The sequence below is a fragment of the Rhinatrema bivittatum genome, chromosome 1 (genome assembly GCF_901001135.1).
Source record: "Rhinatrema bivittatum chromosome 1, aRhiBiv1.1, whole genome shotgun sequence".
Lineage (NCBI taxonomy): Eukaryota > Metazoa > Chordata > Amphibia > Gymnophiona > Rhinatrematidae > Rhinatrema > Rhinatrema bivittatum.
The window spans coordinates 748,633,153-748,655,601 of NC_042615.1; the positions used below are offsets into that span (position 1 = coordinate 748,633,153).

The 22,449-nt window shown below is 41.0% G+C and overlaps 1 protein-coding gene across 2 annotated transcripts in view; it reads right to left on the reverse strand.

Moving 5' to 3' along the window:
* The window catches only part of EGFLAM (EGF like, fibronectin type III and laminin G domains), a 343,739-nt gene that overhangs the window by 164,747 nt on the left and 156,543 nt on the right, over positions 1 to 22,449 (reverse strand). For both annotated transcript variants that reach the window (XM_029578471.1, XM_029578480.1), the window contains one exon: positions 2,714 to 2,880. In XM_029578471.1, coding sequence (XP_029434331.1) covers positions 2,714 to 2,880 — 167 coding nt within the window. The remainder of the gene's footprint in view (positions 1 to 2,713; positions 2,881 to 22,449) is intronic.

A 22,449-nucleotide genomic window follows, 5' to 3' on the forward strand; every position in this document is an offset into this window, starting at 1 on the left:
CTCCTTTCAGTTTTTTTCTAACTATTTTTCTCATTTTCTCATAGTTTCTCTTTTGAAAGTTTATCACGAGAGCCATGGAGTTGCTTACTCTCCCCCTTCCAGTCATTAATTCAAATTTGATCATATTATTTATTTATTTATTTTTAACTTTTATATACCGACATTCCTGTATAGCATACAAATCACACCGGTTTACAATGAAATTAACATCGCATGGGAGCGTTACATGGAACGAGAGGGAATACAAATAACTGGGATACAGGGACTTCAAAATTGCCCATTGAGATAACTAACCTGGGAGACAAAACTTAACTCAATAAATAATTAATAAATGCTTAATAAACAAAGTTGACAAAATTCTGAACCAGAGGAAAAAGTCACTTCACGAGGAAAAAAAGGGAGGAGTAAAACTTCCAGTTAACAGTGGATCTAAAAAGGAAGTGCAAATCTGAAAGCGATCTAAGACAGCAGTCAAGATCAAGAGACCAGCTCTGAATGAAGAAAACTCGTGGGAATTACTCTTATGAGGGAGAGCTCGATTACATTTAGACGCTAGGTAGGAACAATGAAACCCGAACAGAGGGAAGTAAAAAGGTATGATATTGCCAAGCGGCCCAACCACCCCATTTTTTTATTGACCTGATCCTTTCTAACTAATGGATCTGAAAATAACCATACCTAGAAGTTCACTGGACATGTAAATCTCATATCATCACGTGTCCCCCAGGCAGACATACCCTTGTAGGGGCATGACAATTTTTTGCTGAATTCTAATTGAGTGGTTTGCCAACCACAATTCATAATCATAATTCATTTAAAAAAATCAGATAACTCGCTCAAAAGTTTATAGACTATGTCGAGTCAACAAGAATAGTAGAGTAGCAGGTACTATGTAGATGCCTTTAAATTAGGAATTTTTCGAGGTATGCTCCCCTATGTTTTCTAACTACAGTGTAACACGCTCTCAATTATGTTTAATACTAAATGGTATTGGATCTTCGGCTGTAGATTTTATAATTGGTTCATTAAGAAATCTGATTTTCTTTGATTTAAAAAGTTGAATACCAATCCATGTATTTCTAATACAAACTTGATTTATATGTTTGTATGTTTGAAAATGAGAAATAAATAATATAAAAAAAACAAAAAAAAACATTTTTAAATGCTAGTTCTAGTGTGTTCTTCTTAGGCTATTTCCGAATGGAAATGAAGGCCCACATTGCACAGACACACCCTTTATAAAAAAAAAAAAAAAAACACCACCAAAAAAACACATGCATTTAAAGACTGGAGGATTGATTTATAAAAGGTTTTCCAGATTGCAATAAAATGGGAGCAATCCCTTTATAAATAGGGCTGTCATGAAAAGACACCAGGTTCAAGTTTAGCATGGTCAAACCCTGCCACAAGAATCTGTGAAGTCTTTCAAGGCTTTCAGTAAAATGTTTTCATCTTCATTTCTATAAAGAAAAGTAGAAGCAAAATCATGCATATAAAAATATTCTTGGGTGAATTATAGAGTTACACGTACTATAGCTGGTTAGCCTGAAAAAAATACAACTTAGCTTATCCAACTAACTTCTGGCTAGGTTGCATTATGGTAAGCTCGAACTTGTCGCCCGAAGGATCAGTTTCAGTGTAGGAATTCCAGACATGGTTCTGTCCCTTTTCTTGTCATGTCATGTCATGTCAGATTTCCTTATCATATAGGGACACACTCCAGGTCATATGTGGCATCCCAAATATAAACATTATAAATGATCTTTAATAAAAAGTAATATATAGGAACAGTAGAATAATTGGATAAAAGAATTAAAATCATCATGATCTGCCTTCTACATGCTTACTAATTCACAACATTATAAACCTGAATTTTTATTTTAAAACCAATCTTAGAGGATAATGTCATTGAGATTATGAAAGCCAATGGGAAACCCTCTCCCCTGGAAATAATCAGTTTTGGGACAGCATAATGTAATGTTCAGCATTATGTAAAAACAATGTTCAGCTTTAATTAATTTCCATTTACAACACTCAATGCACCTTTACCTTGAACAAGCTGCACTTGGGACAATCCCTTCTCTTTTCTCTAGAAATAAGATTCATATATGGGTTGTTATTTTTTTTTAATAAGCTGTATGCTTCTTCTTACAGGTTCTCAGCTTAGGGTCTTTGGCATTTTAGCTCTAAAAGAAAGCACTGTAGCTATTAAAACTTTACCAAATAAGACACCTGCGAAATGTCATCCTTCTTTTCTGCTCTGTACCTAAAAGGGGAAGCCAAACTGCCCAGTCCATTGTTGCTTTTTGTACTATGAACTGCATGTGTCTATTTCCTTCAAAAAGTCTAGAAGAGGTTTGTTTTGACTCACACTTAGCTTTAAATTATGTACACAGCAGATGTCTCTCAGTTTTGAAGAAATGCAAACAGATGATGAATAGATACATTTATATTCTTTCCTCCAGTTGTTCTCCATTTATAAATTCTGTACAATAGATGTAGACAGTGATCCAAAAATAAATCTAGTGATGACCCCAAGAATTTGGAAGCAGCAAATGTTGTTTTAACTTAGAGAATCTTGCTAATAACTTGTTTTTTATAGGACTTCTGAAACCCTAAGAATTTGCAACTATAAGACAGAGCAGGCTACATAAGTTCCTTTCAAGGTTACCAGAGATCCAACATATTAATGAAGGGAAGACATTTCACTTACTGAATGTCCTTACTGTCTCGCTTGGAGTGCTGCGGGGGCTGGCTCCATAGGAGTTCACTGCTTTCACTGAAAACTGGTACTTGGTGTCTGGAATGAGTCCCTTAAGCACCATGGAATCCATCTGGATCTGTTCTTTTATGGCAGTCCAACTATTGTCAAGCTCTGGTCTGCAGAATTTATAAATATCATAAATAGCAAAAAATTATGTTTGTGAATTTCTTATTTATTTTTATTTATTTTTCAATAGTATAAAACATACAACATGAATACGTGACTTTTGACCTTCCCCTCTAAACCCTCTTGCTGCTTAACTCTTCAGCTCTGTCTACCTTTTGATATCATAATAAGCCTCCTTAAAAAGGCAGGATTTTTAGCATTTCCCTAAATAGCTTTTGCTTTCTTATTAGCCATAACTTCTCCGGCATTAAATTCCAGAGTACTGGTCCTGCCACTGTAATTGCTCATTCACACACCATGTTCAAGCTAGCTTCCTTCACTGAGGCGGTCACTAAAAGACCTTTATTCACAGACCGTAATTCCCTTTGCGGCACATTACCACAGTAATGTGGATCTCAACCATCCATTTTCCAGTTTATAGAATACCTTATGTATTATTACTAACACTTTAAAACAGATTCTAAAAGATACTGGCAACCAATGAAGGACCTTAAGTACAGGAATGATATGTTCATATCTCCCCATTCCACAAAGTACTCTGGCTGTGTAATTTTGAAACAACTGTACTGACTTAATCATGTTTTTTGGTAACCCTAGAAGGAAGTGAGTTACAATAGTCAATGTTATTTAGTACCATCATTTGCATAACTAACCGAAAATCATCAATCCCCAAATTTGGCTTTAATTGACACAATAGATGCAACTTGAAACACCCAATTTTCACCAGCTTACACACAATCTTTCATAGCTAATTTGCAATCAAGCTTGGCACCCAAGTTACGTACAACTGACAATAGTACAAGATCCATTCCTTCAAATGACATCTTCGACACACTGGCATCATTTAGACACTTTTTTGCCAACAATATAATTTTGGTCTTACTGTTCCTTAACGCTAACCGATTTTGAGTTAACTGTATTTTTATTGTGACAAATCTGATGCCTTTGTCTCAAATGCTTCCTTCAGGGAATCCTTAATTGGGAACCAAAATTGAAAATCGTCTGCAAACATCCGATATTCTACCCCCCAATTTTCCCAGTACCTGACATAACAGTGCAATATAAATATTAAATAGGGTAACAGGGGCCGATTGGCCTATTGTGGTTTCGAGCATGCCTCGGTGGGCCAGTCACCCTGATCATGTGCTAGGTATTGGTCACCGTGGCCACAAGCCTAGTACAGAATCGTGGCGACCAACAGTAGCCATGTGACATTCTTCAGAGAGTGTGAGCCTCCCCTGAAGTCCTCTGCTTAGTGCTTCTTTTGTATTTTCCCTGCGGCAGTAGCCGCGGTTCCATGGGCCTACTCGCTGCATTTGTCCCACCCCCTCATCATTACTGTGGCTGCGGAAAACACTCCCACCACCTCCATTCATGCCTGCCCCGCTTCTGTTCTTTGCTGGTGGGAGGCAGCCAGCATACTTCCTGCCACTGCCTCACCGTGGGCTGAATGCCTGCCTCCCAGCTCCCACAGCTTTCCTCTGTGGCAGGCTCTATCATCCTCATGCCGCAGCATATATATGTAAGCAAACTACATCAGTGCTTAAGTGCTTAACAGACCTTGGGCCTTCCCACACCAAATAGCCACCCCCTCCCTCAAAAGCCCACTCAGACTCTCCTCTCCGGGGCTCTGCCTAGATTTTCCATGAACATCAATGTAAAGAAAAATGTTTGTTTTACTTATTCACAGACAGAGGGGGCGAAAAGCGAACATAAGTGAGCATGACTGAATGTATGAGGCAGTGAGGGTGTGTTTGTCAGCATGTATGAGCTTTAGAGTGCAAGTGTGTCAGTGAGCATGTGTGAAGGAGGAGAATGACAGCATGTGTGTGTGTGCATAAGTCTGAGCATATGTGTGAGCATATGTGTGAGCGATGGATGAGTCAGTGAGAGTTTGTGTGCCAATGAACATGTGTGAGTGTGTCAGTGAGCATGTGCGTGAGGGAGAGTGAATGAGTCAGCATATGTGCGAGAGCATTCATAAGCCCGAGAGTGAGAGCATGTGTGTTAGTAAGCTTGTGTGTCAGTAAGCTTGTGTGTCAGAGCAAGCAAGCACATCAGTGAGAGAGGGAGACTGTGTGAGTACATGTGTTATAGGTGATCTATCTTGGTTAACTCTGAGTAGATATTTTCAGGAGGTTTTAAATATTTCTTTGGATATGGTTTCTTCTCTTGCTAAAGTCTATTTTCTACCTGGTAGGAATAATCTTCAGATACCTGATAGTTTAGAGTTATCCACTTTCTTAGAATCTTCACAATATGAGGTAGTGGAGAGGCAATATTGCTGGGTTTTTTTTTTTTTTAATGAATCGGATTTAAGCAATGTGATGAAGGCGTACTTCTAACATATGAATAAACAGCTTATGGGGCATAATGTTCGTATATTTCCAGATTTGGTCTGTGCTACACAAAAAAGGAGGAAAGGATTCCTGTCCATGTGTCAGGAAACTAGTGCTCTTGGAGCTTCTGTTCTTTTATGATATCCTTGTAAATGAGTGATGAAATATCAGCAGAATTCATATGTTTTTTTTGTACCGGAACAACTAAGAGTGTAAATCCCAGGTTTATGCGCGTGCCGAGCGAATTTTCAAACGGGCCTGGCCACATGCATAAACCCCTGTACGTGATTAAATGCTGGGGCCTGAAAAGGGGGAGGTCTGGAGGGCAGTCTGGGGGGGGGGCGGGTCTGGAGGTGGCCAGTACAGCAGCCATTTGCTGCTGTGCCGGGGAAGCGCGTGCCAGTCAGTTGCTTCTGCTCGAATAGAGCAGTAAGCAAAAATATTTTAAAAAAATGGAAGGTAGGCAACAGGATTTAGAATGTGGTAAGGAGAAGGGAAGAGGGAGGGAATATGGTTAGAGGGAGGAGGGAAGTTTCCTCCCAATCCACTCCTTAATTTGAGTGGTCTGGGAGGGAACTGGGAGAGGCCCGATCTTGTTGCCACTAGTAGTTTTTTTAAAATTAGGCCCCCCTGTGCGCACGGATTATAAAATCCGGCACACATGTGCGCGCGGCCTATGGATTTTATAACATGTGTGCTGGCGTGCACGTTATAAAATCGGCATGTCCACGTGTGCGCACCGGGAAGCACGTGCACATGGACGTGCGCGCACAGCTTTTAAAATATACCCCTAAATGTATAGCAGGAAATGTTTTAAGACATGCTATGGCAGGTCTTTCTTTTTAGTGGTTTCTTCATTTTTTTCTCCTCAAATTTTCTACCTCCTCCTCTTTTTTCTTTTTATTAGTGGACTTGTATATTTGTTTTTCTTATTAAATTTATTCTCTTGACATTTTTTTCTCTAATCATGTTTCTGTTCAAAGTCTAAGTACTTTGTAAAATTTAAAATTCAAGAAATAAAAAATAAATAAAAAAGTCATTCCCAGTAACAAGTAAGAATGAAGGAACAAGATTGGAAGACCCCAATCAAATCTCTACCAATGGGACCAGAACAGGCTGGGTGTCCTGACAGGAGACAGATTAAGGTAGGTCTGCTTTTGCTGCAGTGTTGGGGACTCTCCAATAGGATTCCTGGTTAGCCACTGGGTGAGCTTTGTACAAGTCAAATCACCTTGGGAGCTCTATCCAGATGCCTAAAATAAAAGGATACCTCTCTACAGAGAAATACATCTTCAGCATTATGGACGAATGGACTTTAATTATTACCAATCAGAAAACTTTAATTTAACACCCAGAGCCTGGTCCTGTCTGATTTGTCCCAGCCTCTCACCCCATGGGATCCACCTACAGTCTACACACATTGAAAGCAACACACTGTTCATCTGGGCCATAAGCGAGATGAGATGAGCATGGGATGTAAATTGCTAGTCGGAGCAGCCCCAAAGAAAGTATGTGCGTACTTTCGTCCATGTGTAGAAAGCAAGTGCATATGTTATGCGGGTACCAGTTCTGCTTTCAGCAATATGAAGGGACATCGGCAAACTGGCACCCAAAACATGAAATCCTAATTTTAAAGAGGACGACATCAGGAGGCTGGCCCACCTCATCTCACTGAGCGTTTCACCTTTGTGATTACTGTCATCTAGAAGAGTTGCTATTTTTTAATTAACTGATGATGCTTACAATGGGCAACATTGTAAGCATATAGTGAACGATTGTCCCAATTTAAATTGTTACCCCTGAAGCAGGTGGCGTTGTCCACCGAAACATGGGCTCATGTTGGGCGTTCTGAGTTTGGAACATTCAGCGAGGACGTAGAAGAAATATTTTTCTTTGTAGATTTATTCTGAGATTGAAGAGTGGTGTGATAAATAATTTGAGTGTAGGTTTCCAACTATATTCATATTCATAATTACAAATAAATGATATATTTAGTTAGAATAAAGAATTGTTTCTTGAACCGGCAAATGAATGAGATCAGAGGTGTCCATTGCTGATATCGCTTGTGGCCCATTGCATGGTGAGAGGTGGTGGATGTAAATTAGGTTACACCATTACTTCTGATGCTGTGTTCCTAACAGCCTAGACAAATAGTATTTTAAGATACTTGATATTACATTTAATAACTTTTGTGTCCCTTGTTTCGTGTTTGTATGATTGGTTTGAAGGGGTATCTGCTTGCTTATTTTTAGTCTACCTCATTGTCAGGAATGAAGGAGAGATGTTCAATCCGTGAAATACAGAGGAACCACCACAGAATGTCCCGAGCCTGGCAAGAGTATAATCATTGGCATGTCTACCGCTGAGAGGTAAAAGCCTTCAAGGAGATGAACTAGGAAGCTACGGTATGTAGGCATGGGAAAAATGGATGCTGTGAGGAAATAAGGGGCCACCTTTTATGCTCATATGTCAAAGATGCTGCATTACAAAAGAGGGAGATAAAAGGCTCTCCTGGAGATGGACATATCTGCTAGGTGAGAGCTCTCTGCTACATTGACGGGAGATGTCGCTACTGATATGGATAAGATAATTGGGCTGAATGATTTTGTTCTGAAAATATTTATTGTAAAACTATGATGCTATGGTAACAGAAAGAGTGGTGGGTGCATGGCACAAACTTCCATAGGGAGTGCTTCTGACAGGTATTGTAAATTTGTGCCAAAAAGCATGGTAGAAGCGCACATGATACATACATGCTAAAAAGACAAGGCAAGATCCGCAGCAACCAGGATCTATGGCAATGCCCTAGTAATGAAATTAGACACACTGCATGAGCACGATGGTCCATATCTGCTCGTTTTTCATATGTTTCTATCATTTCTGTTTTCAGAAAAGTGTTCCACATCTGACTTCACAAGGCAGAGTGGTTGGAGAATAAGAGCTGACAGGCAGTGAGCCTCTGGTAAGTCAAACAAACTCTCCTCTGCCTATGTTCAGCTGTGATGATATAGTTACTACTGGCCAGTTATGCGTCTCACCTCTGTGGAAGTCTGTTTCTCGCGGGCCTACTGTAGGCATAAGTATATTTTGAACACCACTTCTAAAGGCCATCATTACGGTGAATGAAGGCATATATTTAATCAGATGTGAATGGTTTTGGTCCCAAAAATCATGCCTCCATCTATAGGCACTATGCAAGCTATTGTGTAGTTTTCCTTTGCTATAGCATTCTTAATGTCCTCTGCTTTCTTACATGTGCTCTCATCTCATACAGGGTCAAAATACTAAGTATCCTCATAATAGCCACAGTCATTAAGAATCAGTCAGCTTTCCAAAATATTCCCTTTATATGCTTAATCACCACTGGTCTTTCTCTATGCAAGAATCATGCCGCTAACCCCTGCCTTATTTCTGCTTCATAATTCATATTCCTGTTCTACTCTTGTAAGGCCCGGAACACCAGCTATGTTCAGATAATTCTGCTGCTTCCTTCGCAGTCCCTTGCCATGGCATTTAGGCTAGATGCACCCTACACTTTTGCCTTTCTTTCACCTAACCACTTCCCACAGTGCCTTACATAATTTATTTTTATTTTTTTATTTAAATGACTTTTATATACCGAAGTATTGGTAGGGGCCTTCACTCCGGTTTACATTTATAACAACGCATACATTGAAAAATCAGGTGAACAGTTTAAACAGAGTTAAAGTTATAATGAATATATGTAATATATATATAGGCAAGTTAAAGGTCTAAATATGTCAGAATTGTTAAAAAAAACATAGATAACTTTATCATATTTATAATTACATCAGTAGATAGGCAGGGACAAGTAATAGCTCATGGGAGCAATACTGACGGAGGGTTAGAGATATATTATCAAGAGGAATGAAGGTTAAGATGCTCGGGAAGAAGGATGATTGGATAAGTAAGGGGTGGGGGGAAAGAGTTGAGGGGAAGAGGGAAGGGTGGATTTGGAAGAGGAGAAAGAGAAAAGAGGAAAAAGAGGGGAAAGTGGGAATTAGGGCAAGTGGAGGAGGGGGATGTATGAGATTTTCATAGTCATTGGTTTAACCTATTCCGTCTTTGTAAACTTGCTTGAAGAGCCAAGTTTTGAGTAGTTTTTTGAACATTTTGGTATTGTTTAGTAGTCTGAAACTGGAAGGAAGAGTGTTCCAGAGGATAGGTCCAGCAATTGAAAAGGATCTTTTTCTGGTTACTTTTTTCTGGTTACATAAGTCCTGGTTACTGAACCCCCACACATCATTATCTGTTCAGAGAAACCACCAGCTCCTCTGAGGATGAGACAGAGGAAGAGGAGCCAGCCCCGCCACCAGCTGCTCCAGGCCCATCACCAGGTCCAAGAGCCAGCTTGGTGGCTGTTGCCTTGCCACTACCAGCATCTACTGTACCTGAGCCCAGCACTTGACATTGAGACCATCCAGTAGCCTGTAACCCTTCTTCCCTCCTTTGTTAACCACCCCCCAGAGGACCACCCTCCCTTTGTTTCCCTGGGACTGGAGGATGAGTTTCCTATTGGTGACCATCAGCTGGAGAAGGAGGAGGAGGAAGGCCAAGATGCTGTGACACATGAGGGCAAATTTATTGTAGAGCCTTTCCCAGCTACACAGGTGTGGTTTGAAGAAGCAAAAAATATAGCGCATACTTATTTAAAGAGTTAAGTAGAATAAGTTTAGAAGCAGAAGCAACACTATATGGGTGGTCCAGAAGAGACAGAGCATTGAGAGTAGGAGTACAAGGGGCAGGGGAAGGGGAGAGAGACTGAAGGAGCATTGAAGAGGCAGGGCCAGCTGGAAAAAGAGCCCTTGGGAGAGGGGAACCAGAGGGCAGAGTAAGCAATAGTGGTGGACAGGAAAGGAGATATAGAGATAAAAGGAGGCATCCTATACTTACACAGTCAGGGACTCTTCTCTCACTAGGTTTCACCACCATAGGCCATAATATATTTTGGAGCAACCAAGGAGGTTGCTTTTTGGGCTCCCTATCTAAGGATGAACTTGCTGGTCAGTGGTTTACTTGTTTCTCCACACAATACAGAATGAGCAACTCCAATAAACATTCATGGACAGAACTTATGAGTGAGAGCTCATAAGTCTATCCCAGAGTGAGTCAATTTGCTCTTCCTTTCTCATAAAGCATGGTACGATCACTCTTCTGCACCTACACTAGAGTGGTTCTATAGAGAATTGGGGAAGAACATTAACTGCAGTTAAAATACCACCAACCAAAGCTGAATAAAATGAGAAGCTTAGGAATGAGTGCCGAGGTGGTGGCCTGGATTGCAAAATGGTTGACAGACAGAAGACAATGTGTGATGGTAAATGGAACTTACTCTGAAGAGAAAAATAGTGGAAAGTGTTCTAAACATCAAAATCACAGAACATATAGAAAGACATGGTTTAATGGAACAAAGTCATCATGGCTTTACCCAGGGCAAGTCTTGCCTCACAAATCTGCTTCACTTTTTTGAAGGAGTTAATAAACATGTGGATAAAGGTGAACCGGTAGATATAGTATACTTGGATTTTCAGAAGGCTTTTGACAAAGTTCCTCATGAGAGGCTTCTAGGAAAAGTAAAAAGTCATGGGATAGGTGCGATGTCCTTTCGTGGATTGCAAACTGGCTAAAAGACAGGAAACAGAGAGTAGGATTAAATGGACAATTTTCTCAGTGGAAGGGAGTGGACAGTGGAGTGCCTCAGGGATCTGTATTGGGACCCTTACTTTTCAATATATTTATAAATGATCTGGAAAGAAATACGACAAGTGAGATAATCAAATTTGCAGATGACACAAAATTGTTCAGAGTAGTTAAATCACAAGCAGATTGTGATAAATTGCAGGAAGACCTTGTGAGACTGGAAAATTGGGCATCCAAATGGCAGATGAAATTTAATGTGGATAAGGGCAAGGTGATGCATATAGGGAAAAATAACCCATGCTATAATTACACAATGTTGGGTTCCATATTAGGTGTTACAACCCAAGAAAGAGATCTAGGTGTCATAGTAGATAACACATTGAAATTGTCGGTTCAGTGTGCTGCGGCAGTCAAAAAAGCAAACAGAATATTGGGAATTATTAGAAAGGGAATGGTGAATAAAACGGAAAATGTCATAATGCTTCTGTATCGCTCCATGGTGAGACCGCACCTTGAATACTGTGTACAATTCTGGTTGCCACTTCTCAAAAAAGATATAATTGCGATGGAGAAGGTACAGAGAAGGGCTACCAAAATGATAAGGTGAATGGAACAGCTCCCCTATGAGGAAAGACTAAAGAGGTTAGGACTTTTCAGCTTGGAGAAGAGACGACTGAAGGGGGATATGATAGAGATGTTTAAAATCATGAGAGGTCTAGAACGGGTAGATGTGAATCGGTTATTTACTCTTTCGGATAGTAGAAAGACTAGGGGGCACTCCATGAAGTTAGCATGTGGCACATTTAAAACTAATCGGAGAAAGTTCTTTTTTACTCAACGCACAATTAAACTCTGGAATTTGTTGCCAGAGGATGTGGTTAGTGCAGTGAGTATAGCTGTGTTTAAAAAAGGATTGGATAAGTTCTTGGAGAAGTCCATTACCTGCTATTAAGTTCACTTAGAGAATAGCCACTGCCATTAGCAATGGTAACATGGAATAGACTTAGTTTTTGGGTACTTGCCAGGTTCTTATGGCCTGGATTGGCCACTGTTGGAAACAGGATGCTGGGCTTGATGGACCCTTGGTCTGACCCAGTATGGCATTTTCTTATGTTCTTATGTTTTGGAGAAATGTATAGAAGAATTCCATAGAGCACAACAGGAAAGCAGAATGGCTACCCAGTATATAAAAGAACACGGGAAAGGCAATGCAGTATATACAAGTACCAATAAAAGACCTGAAAACCAGGTTAAGAAGAGCTCCAGCCATATTAGAGAACCAAACTTTTGGCTCAAGCATGCAACATCCTCTTTATCAAGACCTTTATCAAGATTACAATAATCAGTTGATCAGATAGTCAAATCTAACACCACTGTGGATAATATAAAGAAGAACATGTCTCCTTCTCAAGGGAGACCTAAGTAACATCACCAAAAATTACCAACCAATAACTTGTTACCTGTAATCTACATGCAGCTCGCTGCAATAGATGCAGATAGAATACATTACATAATGGCAAGAGAAAGCAACAAAAAAGGAGCATATGGAAACAATGACAAGTTGATGCTGAATAAAACCATCATGGCCAGCTATAAAAAAAAATCACAACCTCAGTATAGCGTGGATGGATTATACAAAAGCTTTTAATATTATCCCTCATTCTTGGATAATAAATTGCCTTGAAATATTCAGAGTGAAAATGGGTTTGATTGAGTACATCAAGTTCACAATGAAAATATGGCAGACTACACGCCATCAGTGAGATTCCTTCTAACCTTTCTTGTTTTGTCTGGATCTTATCCACTAAGTAATCTCATGGTCTCCTTGGGCTATGGATTTAATATTAATCCTAGAGTCAGTAATGATCCACAGATAACATTTCACTTATTATTTACAGATGATTTAATGCTTTTTAGTTCCTATGATCATCAAGTAGTGGAACTTTGAGTATGGAAAAGCTTCTCGTAGGACATCAGAATGACATTTGTCCTGTTCAAATGTGCTAAGGTGATCTTCCTGAAAGAAAATCTAAACATAACTGAAAACATCGCTCTGAAGATTGCAATATAAAGGAATTGAGCAGGAAGACATATATAAATTTCTAAGAGTAGAATAATAAATCCAGCACAAATTACTGAGAGCAAAGATCAGCAAAGATTACTGGAGAATGAAACCGATATTGAAAAGTACTTTAACAGCTTGGAATAAGATCCAACCCTTCAATCAACTTGCAATCCCTGCACGCTCATGAAGTTTTGGAAATGTAGACTGGCTCCAGAAAGATCTCAAACAATTTAATGTAAGAACAAAAATATTCCTCCATGAGCACCAGATAATCTATAAGAACCTGCATATGCCAAGATTGTGCATTACAAGAGCTGAAGGCAGCATGGGTCTTATAGAAATAAACTACATATATAGAGCAGCTACTAGCATAAGCATCCAGGCATAGCTAACAGCATCAGCAGATCCAAATACTCAAAAAGTGCTGAATTATGAAAATAAAGGGCCCAAATCTGTCCCCATCCTTAAACTTGAACAAGAATTCTGCTGAGTAGGAGGAATGAGTGAGAATCTACCAGCACAAGTTGGGAAAGAGGTGACAACTTTGCAAAATAAGAAAAAAAAAATGTTTTGGACTAGTAAACAAGGAAAAACTGTTGGCAAAAGCACAAAAACAGTAGGAAATACAAAGAGCTACTTCAGCAACCACAGGTGGATTAGAACCTGATACAGGAATAGTTAAGGAGAGGCGAACTTAAACCTAAAGATGAGAGACTAATAATTACAGTACAGGGCAGTAGACAGTCAAATGCAAATTCTGTAAAACTGAACTGGAAACAGTTGCACATCTCATCACTGAGTGTGATGTGATGTCAAAATGCGTGCAAACAGAGGCATAAAAAGATAGAATGGCTGATCCACTGAAAACTGTGTAAACAGAACATTGCTGACCCGAAAAACCCTGGGATAATGACTCCAAAGACAGAATTGCAGAAAACAAAGAAGTTGTGGTCAACTGGCACATTCCCATTCCAACAGATTTCCAAAAGCTTGATGCAAGAAAACCAGACATTGTGGTAAAGGAGAAAAACACAAGAATGACATTGTTCTTAGAAGTGTCGGTACCAAGCATCTATTCTGTATTATGTATGGAGAGAGAAAAAATCCTCAATTAGCAAAAGATGCAATCAGAGACCAAGAAAATGTGACAAAAAGATACAGAAATAGTCCCAATTTTATTGGGCACCATGTGTTGCGGTCCCGACCGCTTCCCTTCTGTTAGGGCTCAGGCCCACCTACCTCCGCTTCAGTGATCACCGCATTCCACCCACTCCGGACCCCGGGGGCTTCTCTCACTCCACGTGGCGGCTGCCATTACGGGCCTGCTTCCCTTCGGTCTCGCACGCGAGGACGTCCCTCTTGAGCGTCCAGCTCCCAGAAGCCCGGCCCCGCCTGCGCTGCTGACGTCACGCCCAAGTCCCGATATAACCGGCGTTCAGACTCTCTCTCAACGCCTTGCAACGAGGTTCACAACTTCTTAGTTGCTCTCAGTTGCGTACTTGTTGATCTCTACGTTGCCTGCTTCCGACTCCGGTTTGCTTCTGACTCCGCTTCAGCTCACAGCCTGCCTCCAACTCCGGTTTGCTTCTGACTCCGCTTCAGCTCACAGCCTGCCTCCGACTCCGGTTTGCTTCTGACTCCGCTTCAGCTCACAGCCTGCCTCCGACTCCAGTTTGCTTCTGTCTCCGCTTCAGCTCACAGCCTGCCTCCGACTCCGGTTTGCTTCGGACTCCGCTTCAGCCTGCAGCCAGCCCCTGACTCCAGTCTGCTTCCAACTCCGCTTCAGCCTGCAGCCAGCCTCCGACTCCGGTTTGCTTCTGACCTCGCTTCACCCACTACCTGCCTCTGACTCCGGTTGCTACAGACTCCGCAGCCCCCCGCTGCCCTGCCATCAGCCGGCCCTCGGTCCAGTGCAGCCGGTCCCCTGCCTTCCTGGTACCTTGGACTTCCTATTCATTCTGCTTGCTCTGGTCCCGGCCTACGTCCATCGCAGCCTCTGGACATTCTGTAGACAACTCCCAGTCCTGAGGACCCGGGACCCTACGGGCTCCTCCCGGGGGGTCCCTGGTTCCTGGGTGAGTCCTTCCAGCTTGTGGCTCCGCCCCCTGGCCTACCCTGTCTCCCTAGGTAGGTCAGCCCAAGGGTCCACTATCTTCTCCAGCAGCATCAAACTGCAACACCATGGGCATGATTTAAAATCTTCAAACTGCACCTTGATATACAATAAGGCCTGTACATATTATTCCTTATAAACTCCAGAAGAAAGCTCTCTTTGACATAATGCATATATTAAGATTAGCATGAGCAGTAAGTAAATTTGTGAAAGTGAGATTGTATACAACATATCCTGGTTTACGAGTGAGTTTCATTCCTGCCATAATAATATGCACAACACTAACCCATTTGAAAACACTACCCTGATCCACCACTGCATGTGGCAATTAAGGAGAGCTCTGAAAAACTCCAAACTTATAAAGCACCAACCATACAAGCTAGCACTTATATTTTAAAAGTGAAAAGATCATTTTATGTAGTTCTTTATGACTCAGTTTAGAATGACTCTTTGCAAATTTTTAGCAAAATTGGAGGGCATTTTCTACTAAAAAATACAGTTTTCTCTAAGTAGCTTGGCCTTTATTCTAGACACAATGCACAGAGATATCTTCTCCTCCAGGATTCATGTGCAGTTGTCTTGATTCTCCTGTGTGCCCACAATACATGATGATAGAAAGATGGATAGCCTTATAACTATCTTTAATGCCTAGGAGTCACAACAGACTATCAGGATCATTTATCAAATCGCGTTAGGGCATTGTCACGGGCATTAGGGAGGAGTTTATGAAAATGCTTAACATTGTGTGCCATAAGGTAACGCACGATATAACTACACCTTTATGGCCGAACTGTGTGTATGTGTGGGGGGGTGAGGGTGGAGAGAGAGAGAGATTAGTCAACTTTTTATACCACTGTAAAAGGGGACTTTCTTAACTCAGGGTGACGTTTTGGTGGTGTGCTAGGTTTTGGCGAGCAGTTTTACATGCACTGTCAGAGGTTCGAACAGCACAGTAGACATCAGTGAAGATTTTAGGTGATTTGGAGTGATGAAAGGTACAAAAAGATGAGATATGTACAATGTACTCTCCACCTAGCTTGATGCATTTTCTACCTAGTGGCTATCAAGCTAGGTGGAGAGTACAATGTCAAATCTCATCTTTTTATACCTTTCATAATTCAATTCTCCAATAATCAAAGAGAGAGGGAAAAAAAGGAAAAAAAAATATAAAAATATTAGCTGTATGATAAACTTCAAGCTGTAGGCATTTCACAGGAGGCAGAGAGAGAAATAACCTTTAAAATAAAATGATTCTGGTGTTTTTTGGATTTTTTTTAGGACATCCTTTGTGATACTGGAAATAACTTTAAGCTTCTCTCTGAATGCACTATTGTTTACACCGGGAATGCTATAAACAGCTGTGGACACTTTCATATAAAGATTATTGCGCACTATATCTATTTTACATTACTTATTTATTTGAAAGTGAAAGAATTTTCTCTCTGGCCTTGGCTACAGAAGTCACTGAATCGTCTTCCCAGGTTCTATTTCTTCACATAGACAGTGAAAAGAAGGCATGAACAATTCAATGTGTTTACCGCCAATAAGTGAAGTTCTTCCTGGGGAGTATTTCTCTTGGGTGGGGGAGGGGCAAGTGATGTGAATAGGTCTGTGGACCAGGATACATAGAAGGAAATCTTCAGAGAAAACCAGAAATGATAGCAATATAATGATTCAAAGGGCAAGAAAAACATGGTGTTAAGCCATCTTCAGGAGCTGCTTTATCATCTTATACTGAAAGAACATCATACTTGCTGCACTGCCGTGAATATGATGCTGTCTATGGGCTTTGATTCAACTAATTCAACTTAGCTTTGAAACCACATCTTTGTCTGAATCTGCTGATAATGCATTTGTTTGTATCTGAGTAAATACTTTTGGGATAGTTTACTGCAGTGAGTAGTACAAGCCTTTACTGCATTAGGATATAGTTTGAACAGATCAAGGCTATAGCATATCTATAGTGTATATTTATTTCACTTTTTTCAGAACCATAATTTTAATTAAAATTAAACTTTCAACGTATTTTGTAAGTTGGTTTGAATGCAGAAATATCAATTTTTGATTACAAATATAGGGGGTCTATTTACTAAGCCACGGTATTTTCTCCAGATGTGCAAAAGTGTCTATGCAGCTGCTTGGTGCCATTTTTAAAATGGCGATGCCCTAGGGGATCCACTGGACAACCAGGAATTTCTTTTAAGTACTGGGAGTGGGCTAAGCAGAGTTGGGGGGACTTTTTTTCTCAAACAGGCAGGGTTTATTTTTTACATTACTTTTTCAACTTTGGCCATCTCACAGGGTGATGAGGGTAGAGGGGATGGGATGGGACATGGGGTCTCAATAGTCCTCCATGGTTTTTAACTGTGTGTGTGTGGGGGGGGGGGGGGGGAAGGGAGGTGGGGAGGGGGTTGTCAGTATGTGGGCCATTCAAGACCTGAAAGGATACATCCTAGAAGCATCTCAGTGTGCTTTAATGTCCCAAGGCTCCCAGGGAAATATTGAGGCAAGCCAATGTATTTGATAGGATAGAAACAAATATCGATGAGCTGATTTCCATGCATTTGAATGCAAATTAGCTCATAATAATTCCATGTTATTCCCAGATTTTAGAGGGGGAGTGAAACCACAGTACTTGGAATTTAATGTGTTCTCTTCATTACAGCATTTAGGGGCAGATTTTAAAAGGTTACGTGCGCCGGGCCTATTTTCAAAAGGCCCAGCGATGCGCGTAAAGCCCCGGGATGTGTGTAAGTCCTGTGGCTTGCAAAAAGGGGTGGGGTGTGGCTAGAGGCCTCTGCATAGCCACTGTGCCAGGGGATCGTGCGCCAGCAGTTGGCCGGTGCGGGCAAGTTACACCTGCGTCTGGCAGGTGTAACTTGTGAGATAAAGGTACTGGGGGGGGGGAAGGGTTTGGGCTGGGGGGCGGGACGGGAACGGGGAAAGCCAGCTGGTCTCCCCAAGGGCTCAGCGTGTGCATGTTATAAAATCGGGCGTACATTTGTGTGTGCCGGGTAGCACGCACCTTTTAAAATCTGCCCCTTACTGTATAGTTAATGCTGTTTACCATGTACTAAAGTCATAACACAGCTTATTAAATGATCCTCACACTTGGATGATTGTTCCCAGGAAAAGAAAGAGTCAGAAGGGTGTGTGTGTGTGTGTGTGTGCTTGCGCGTGCAAGTGTGTGTGTGTGTGTGTTCGCGCGCATGTGTGCTGAATGCAGAAAGTCATCTCTTTTGAAGGAACAGTTTCTGGCTATTTTTTATATTCCGAAACACCAGGAAATATGAGAAAATAATTTTAAAATCTAATATGCATTTCTCAGGAATCTATGAATGAAAATTCTCTTTTTAATATACATTTGATTGATTCTAGCAAAATAAAATAGATGACAAACGGAATCATAGTGCTGAGGCTAATGTACAGAGATTTTCCTTAAGATGCACCAGGCTACTTTTGAAAGTTCTCTCTCCATTGCAAGAATTTTTAAATGAGCATCCTAGAAAAGAACAACAAGGCAACCTGATTCACTTAGCAGCTAATTTTCAAAAGGATTTACACGTGTAAGTTGACTTTATGCATGCATATGAGCTTTTGAAAATTGCTATAATACATGCTACTTTTACACGTGCAAATCCTTTTGAAAATTACCTCCTTAGCATTCACTATCAGTCTGTCCCTCTAAGAAAAGCTATCTCTTTTTTTTTTAGTGAACTGACCTAAAGAAGAACCCTTAAACCACTATTTTATTTCAGTAGGGAAAAGTATTTATCATTGGCTTTTAACTTCTAGCTTTTCACCTTCATTTGGAAATCAGGACAACATAATAAAATGGCAAACAGACCTAAAGACAAGTAGCACAATAAACACAGCTGGTAAATTGTGTAGAGCAAGCCAACTTTTCATGTGTTCTTTTCATATCTGCATTAAGAACATTGGCTTGGAAACCTGGAACATGCATGAGAATTCAATTTATTCCTGCATAAGCTTATTTTATAAGCCCCCCTCCCCCCCTGGTAAAACCTTGGAATAGTGACTAGAACTCTGTAATGATTTAGTGGAGCTCTGTTTTCTGTTAGTGAGCAAAGTCGTTCTTTGTGAAGAGAACTCTTGTATTGAAAAAACAAACTGCAAAAGTCAATGAGGGAGAAAAAGACAACAATTCTACAAACTATAAATGAAGATTTTTTTAATTCTTTTTTTTCTTTCTTTTAACTACTAAGAAGAAAGATACAATGTATTATACCACATTGACTGAATAAATGCTGCATAAAAAGAAAATGGTCAATGAGCGTCGATATTCAAAGGCTTTGTCCATCTAACTTTTGGAGTTAACCAGACAAAAACCGGAGATTTCAATACCTTCCTCTGTTGACCAGTTAAATTTTGTGTGGGTAAAAGAAACAGTGATGGAGGCATTCTTGGACATGGTTAAATTTAAAGGTGAAATTTTAAAAGTTGGGCGTGCACCAAAATTCAGGAGATGTATGCGCATGTAGGACTTGTGCACGTCCACCTGAATTTAAAAGCCGCCTGCATGCACGCCCATCTCCCGGTATGCGAATATCTCACTTGGAATGAAAAAGGGGTATGGTGTGGGCAGGGCCTGGGTGTTCCAGGATGGAGCCAAGAGATGTGCATGCAAGCACCTACGCACCTGGGCACGCACCCAGGTCCAGTGCCGCGTAAGTTTACTTCTGCTATGGAGGAGGTGTAAGTTTTAAAAAAAAAGGCATCTGTGAGGGTTTTGAGGAGTCTAGAGTAATGGTGGGGGGGGGGGGGGTTACAGGATAGAGAACCAGGGGGCTTTGAGACCCTAGCTATAGACTAGGTGAACTGGTGGACAAACTGGTGAAACTGGTCATGGCGTGGATGCGTTCCCCCCCCCCCTCTTTGCACAGCTCAAAGCAGATTTTGTATAACTGTGCACACCCATTTACAAAATTGGGCACATACATACTCGTCCCTAGGCTATTTTATAACAATGCGCCCGTGCCCCTTTGCAAGTTACCGACCCTGTCGGTAAGCACTGATATTCAGTGCTAGCTGGATAAAGTTAGCTGGGTAAATGCGGTTGGAAAAATACCTGTTCTAAAGTTATCTGTATAGCTTAATCCTGATAAGTGTTCCATTGAATATACCTGGATAAAGATATCTGGGTAAGTTCTGATGAATGTCTGGTTAAAGTGGGTTTTCAGATCGTTCCCCAGGAATCACGAAGATTAGCACAGAAATATAACATGTGACAAAAGGAGCCTGGAAGTTTTGTGTGAATTGATTCTTTATGTTACATATTTTTGTTGTGTGTTTTATTGTACATCACTTTGGACAGCTCCAGTAGGAGCAGGGGAAGTGGTTAGTAATTAATTTAAAAAGAATAAATAAAGTTTTCTGAGTAACTTTTCATGGTTTGCTGAATATTGACCTCTAAAATCTTAGCATTTAAAACAAACAAAAACACAAGGACACCACTGGCTCTTAATTTTCTGTTCTTTATGGACAACTGTCCTTAGTAGGCAGATTTCACATATACAGTAAACGATTACTGGTGAAAAACTTTGGACCTTTAGGTGACATTTATTTCTAGATATCACAAGAAGTGGAATGAAGCACAAGGCACACTTGGATATCAAAGCAAAAAAACGAGTGTGCTGTGAAATGTATTTAATGGTCTGAAAGGCAGGACCAAAGTCTCTTGCTTAATATCAATTCAACAATTTTTTTTAACTTTATTTTTATTGAAATTTACGTTAATTCGAATACAAAAATATTCGATGAGAAAAACAAAGAATACTGAAAGAATACAATAATCAAGATAGGAGAAAACAAATTATACAGTATCTTTGTTATATATCACACTATACAGGGGGATTTAGAAAATAGTCTGAGGGCAAGAACAAAGATAACACCAAAATTTAAACTTAATGAGTTACAGTAGATAATGTATGGGAAGAGCTAAAGAATCTGAAAGTGGACAAAGCCATGGGGCCTGATGGGATTCATCCAAGGATATTGAGGGAGCTCAGAGATGTGCTGGCGGGACCGCTGTGCGACCTGTTCAATAGATCCCTAGAAACGGGAGTGGTGCCGAGTGATTGGAGAAGAGCGGTGGTGGTCCCGCTTCACAAGAGTGGGAACAGAGAGGAGGCTGGTAACTACAGACCGGTTAGCCTCACTTCAGTGGTGGGAAAAGTAATGGAGTCACTGTTGAAAGAGAGAATAGTGAACTATCTACAGTCCGGAGAATTGATGGACCAGAGGCAGCATGGATTCACCAGAGGAAGATCCTGTCAGACAAATCTGATTGACTTTTTTGACTGGGTAACCAAGGAATTGGATAGAGGAAGAGCGCTTGATATCATATACTTGGATTTCAGCAAAGCTTTTGATACGGTTCCGCACAGGAGACTGGTGAATAAAACGAGAAGCTTGGGAGTGAGTGCCGAGGTGGTGACCTGGATTGCAAATTGGTTGACGGACAGAAGACAATGTGTGATGGTAAATGGAACCTTCTCTGAAGAGAGAGCGGTTTTAAGTGGTGTACCACAAGGATCGGTGTTGGGACCGGTCCTGTTCAATATCTTTGTGAGCGACATTGCGGACGGGATAGAAGGTAAGGTTTGTCTTTTTGCGGATGACACTAAGATCTGCAACAGAGTGGACACGCCGGAAGGAGTGGAGAGAATGAGACGGGATCTAAGGAAACTGGAAGAGTGGTCGAAGATATGGCAGCTGAGATTCAATGCCAAGAAGTGCAAAGTCATGCATATGGGGAGTGGAAATCCAAATGAACTGTATTCGATGGGGGGGGAAAGGCTGATGTGCACGGAGCAGGAGAGGGACCTTGGGGTGATGGTGTCTAATGATCTGAAGTCGGCGAAACAATGCGACAAGGCGATAGCTAAAGCCAGAAGAATGCTGGGCTGCATAGAGAGAGGAATATCGAGTAAGAAAAGGGAAGTGATTATTCCCTTGTACAGGTCCTTGGTGAGGCCTCACCTGGAGTACTGTGTTCAGTTCTGGAGACCGTACCTTCAAAAAGACAAAGACAAGATGGAGGCGGTACAGAGAAGGGCGACCAGGAAGGTGGAGGATCTTCATCGGATGACGTACGAGGAGAGATTGAAGAATCTAAATATGTACACCCTGGAGGAAAGGAGGAGCAGAGGTGATATGATACAGACTTTCAGATACTTGAAAGGTGTTAATGATCAAAAGACAACGACAAACCTTTTCCTAAGGAAAAAAATCAGCAGAACCAGGGGTCACGATTTGAAGCTCCAGGGAGGAAGATTCAGAACCAATGTCAGGAAGTATTTCTTCACGGAGAGGGTGGTGGATGCCTGGAATGCCCTTCCGGAGGATGTGGTGAAGACCA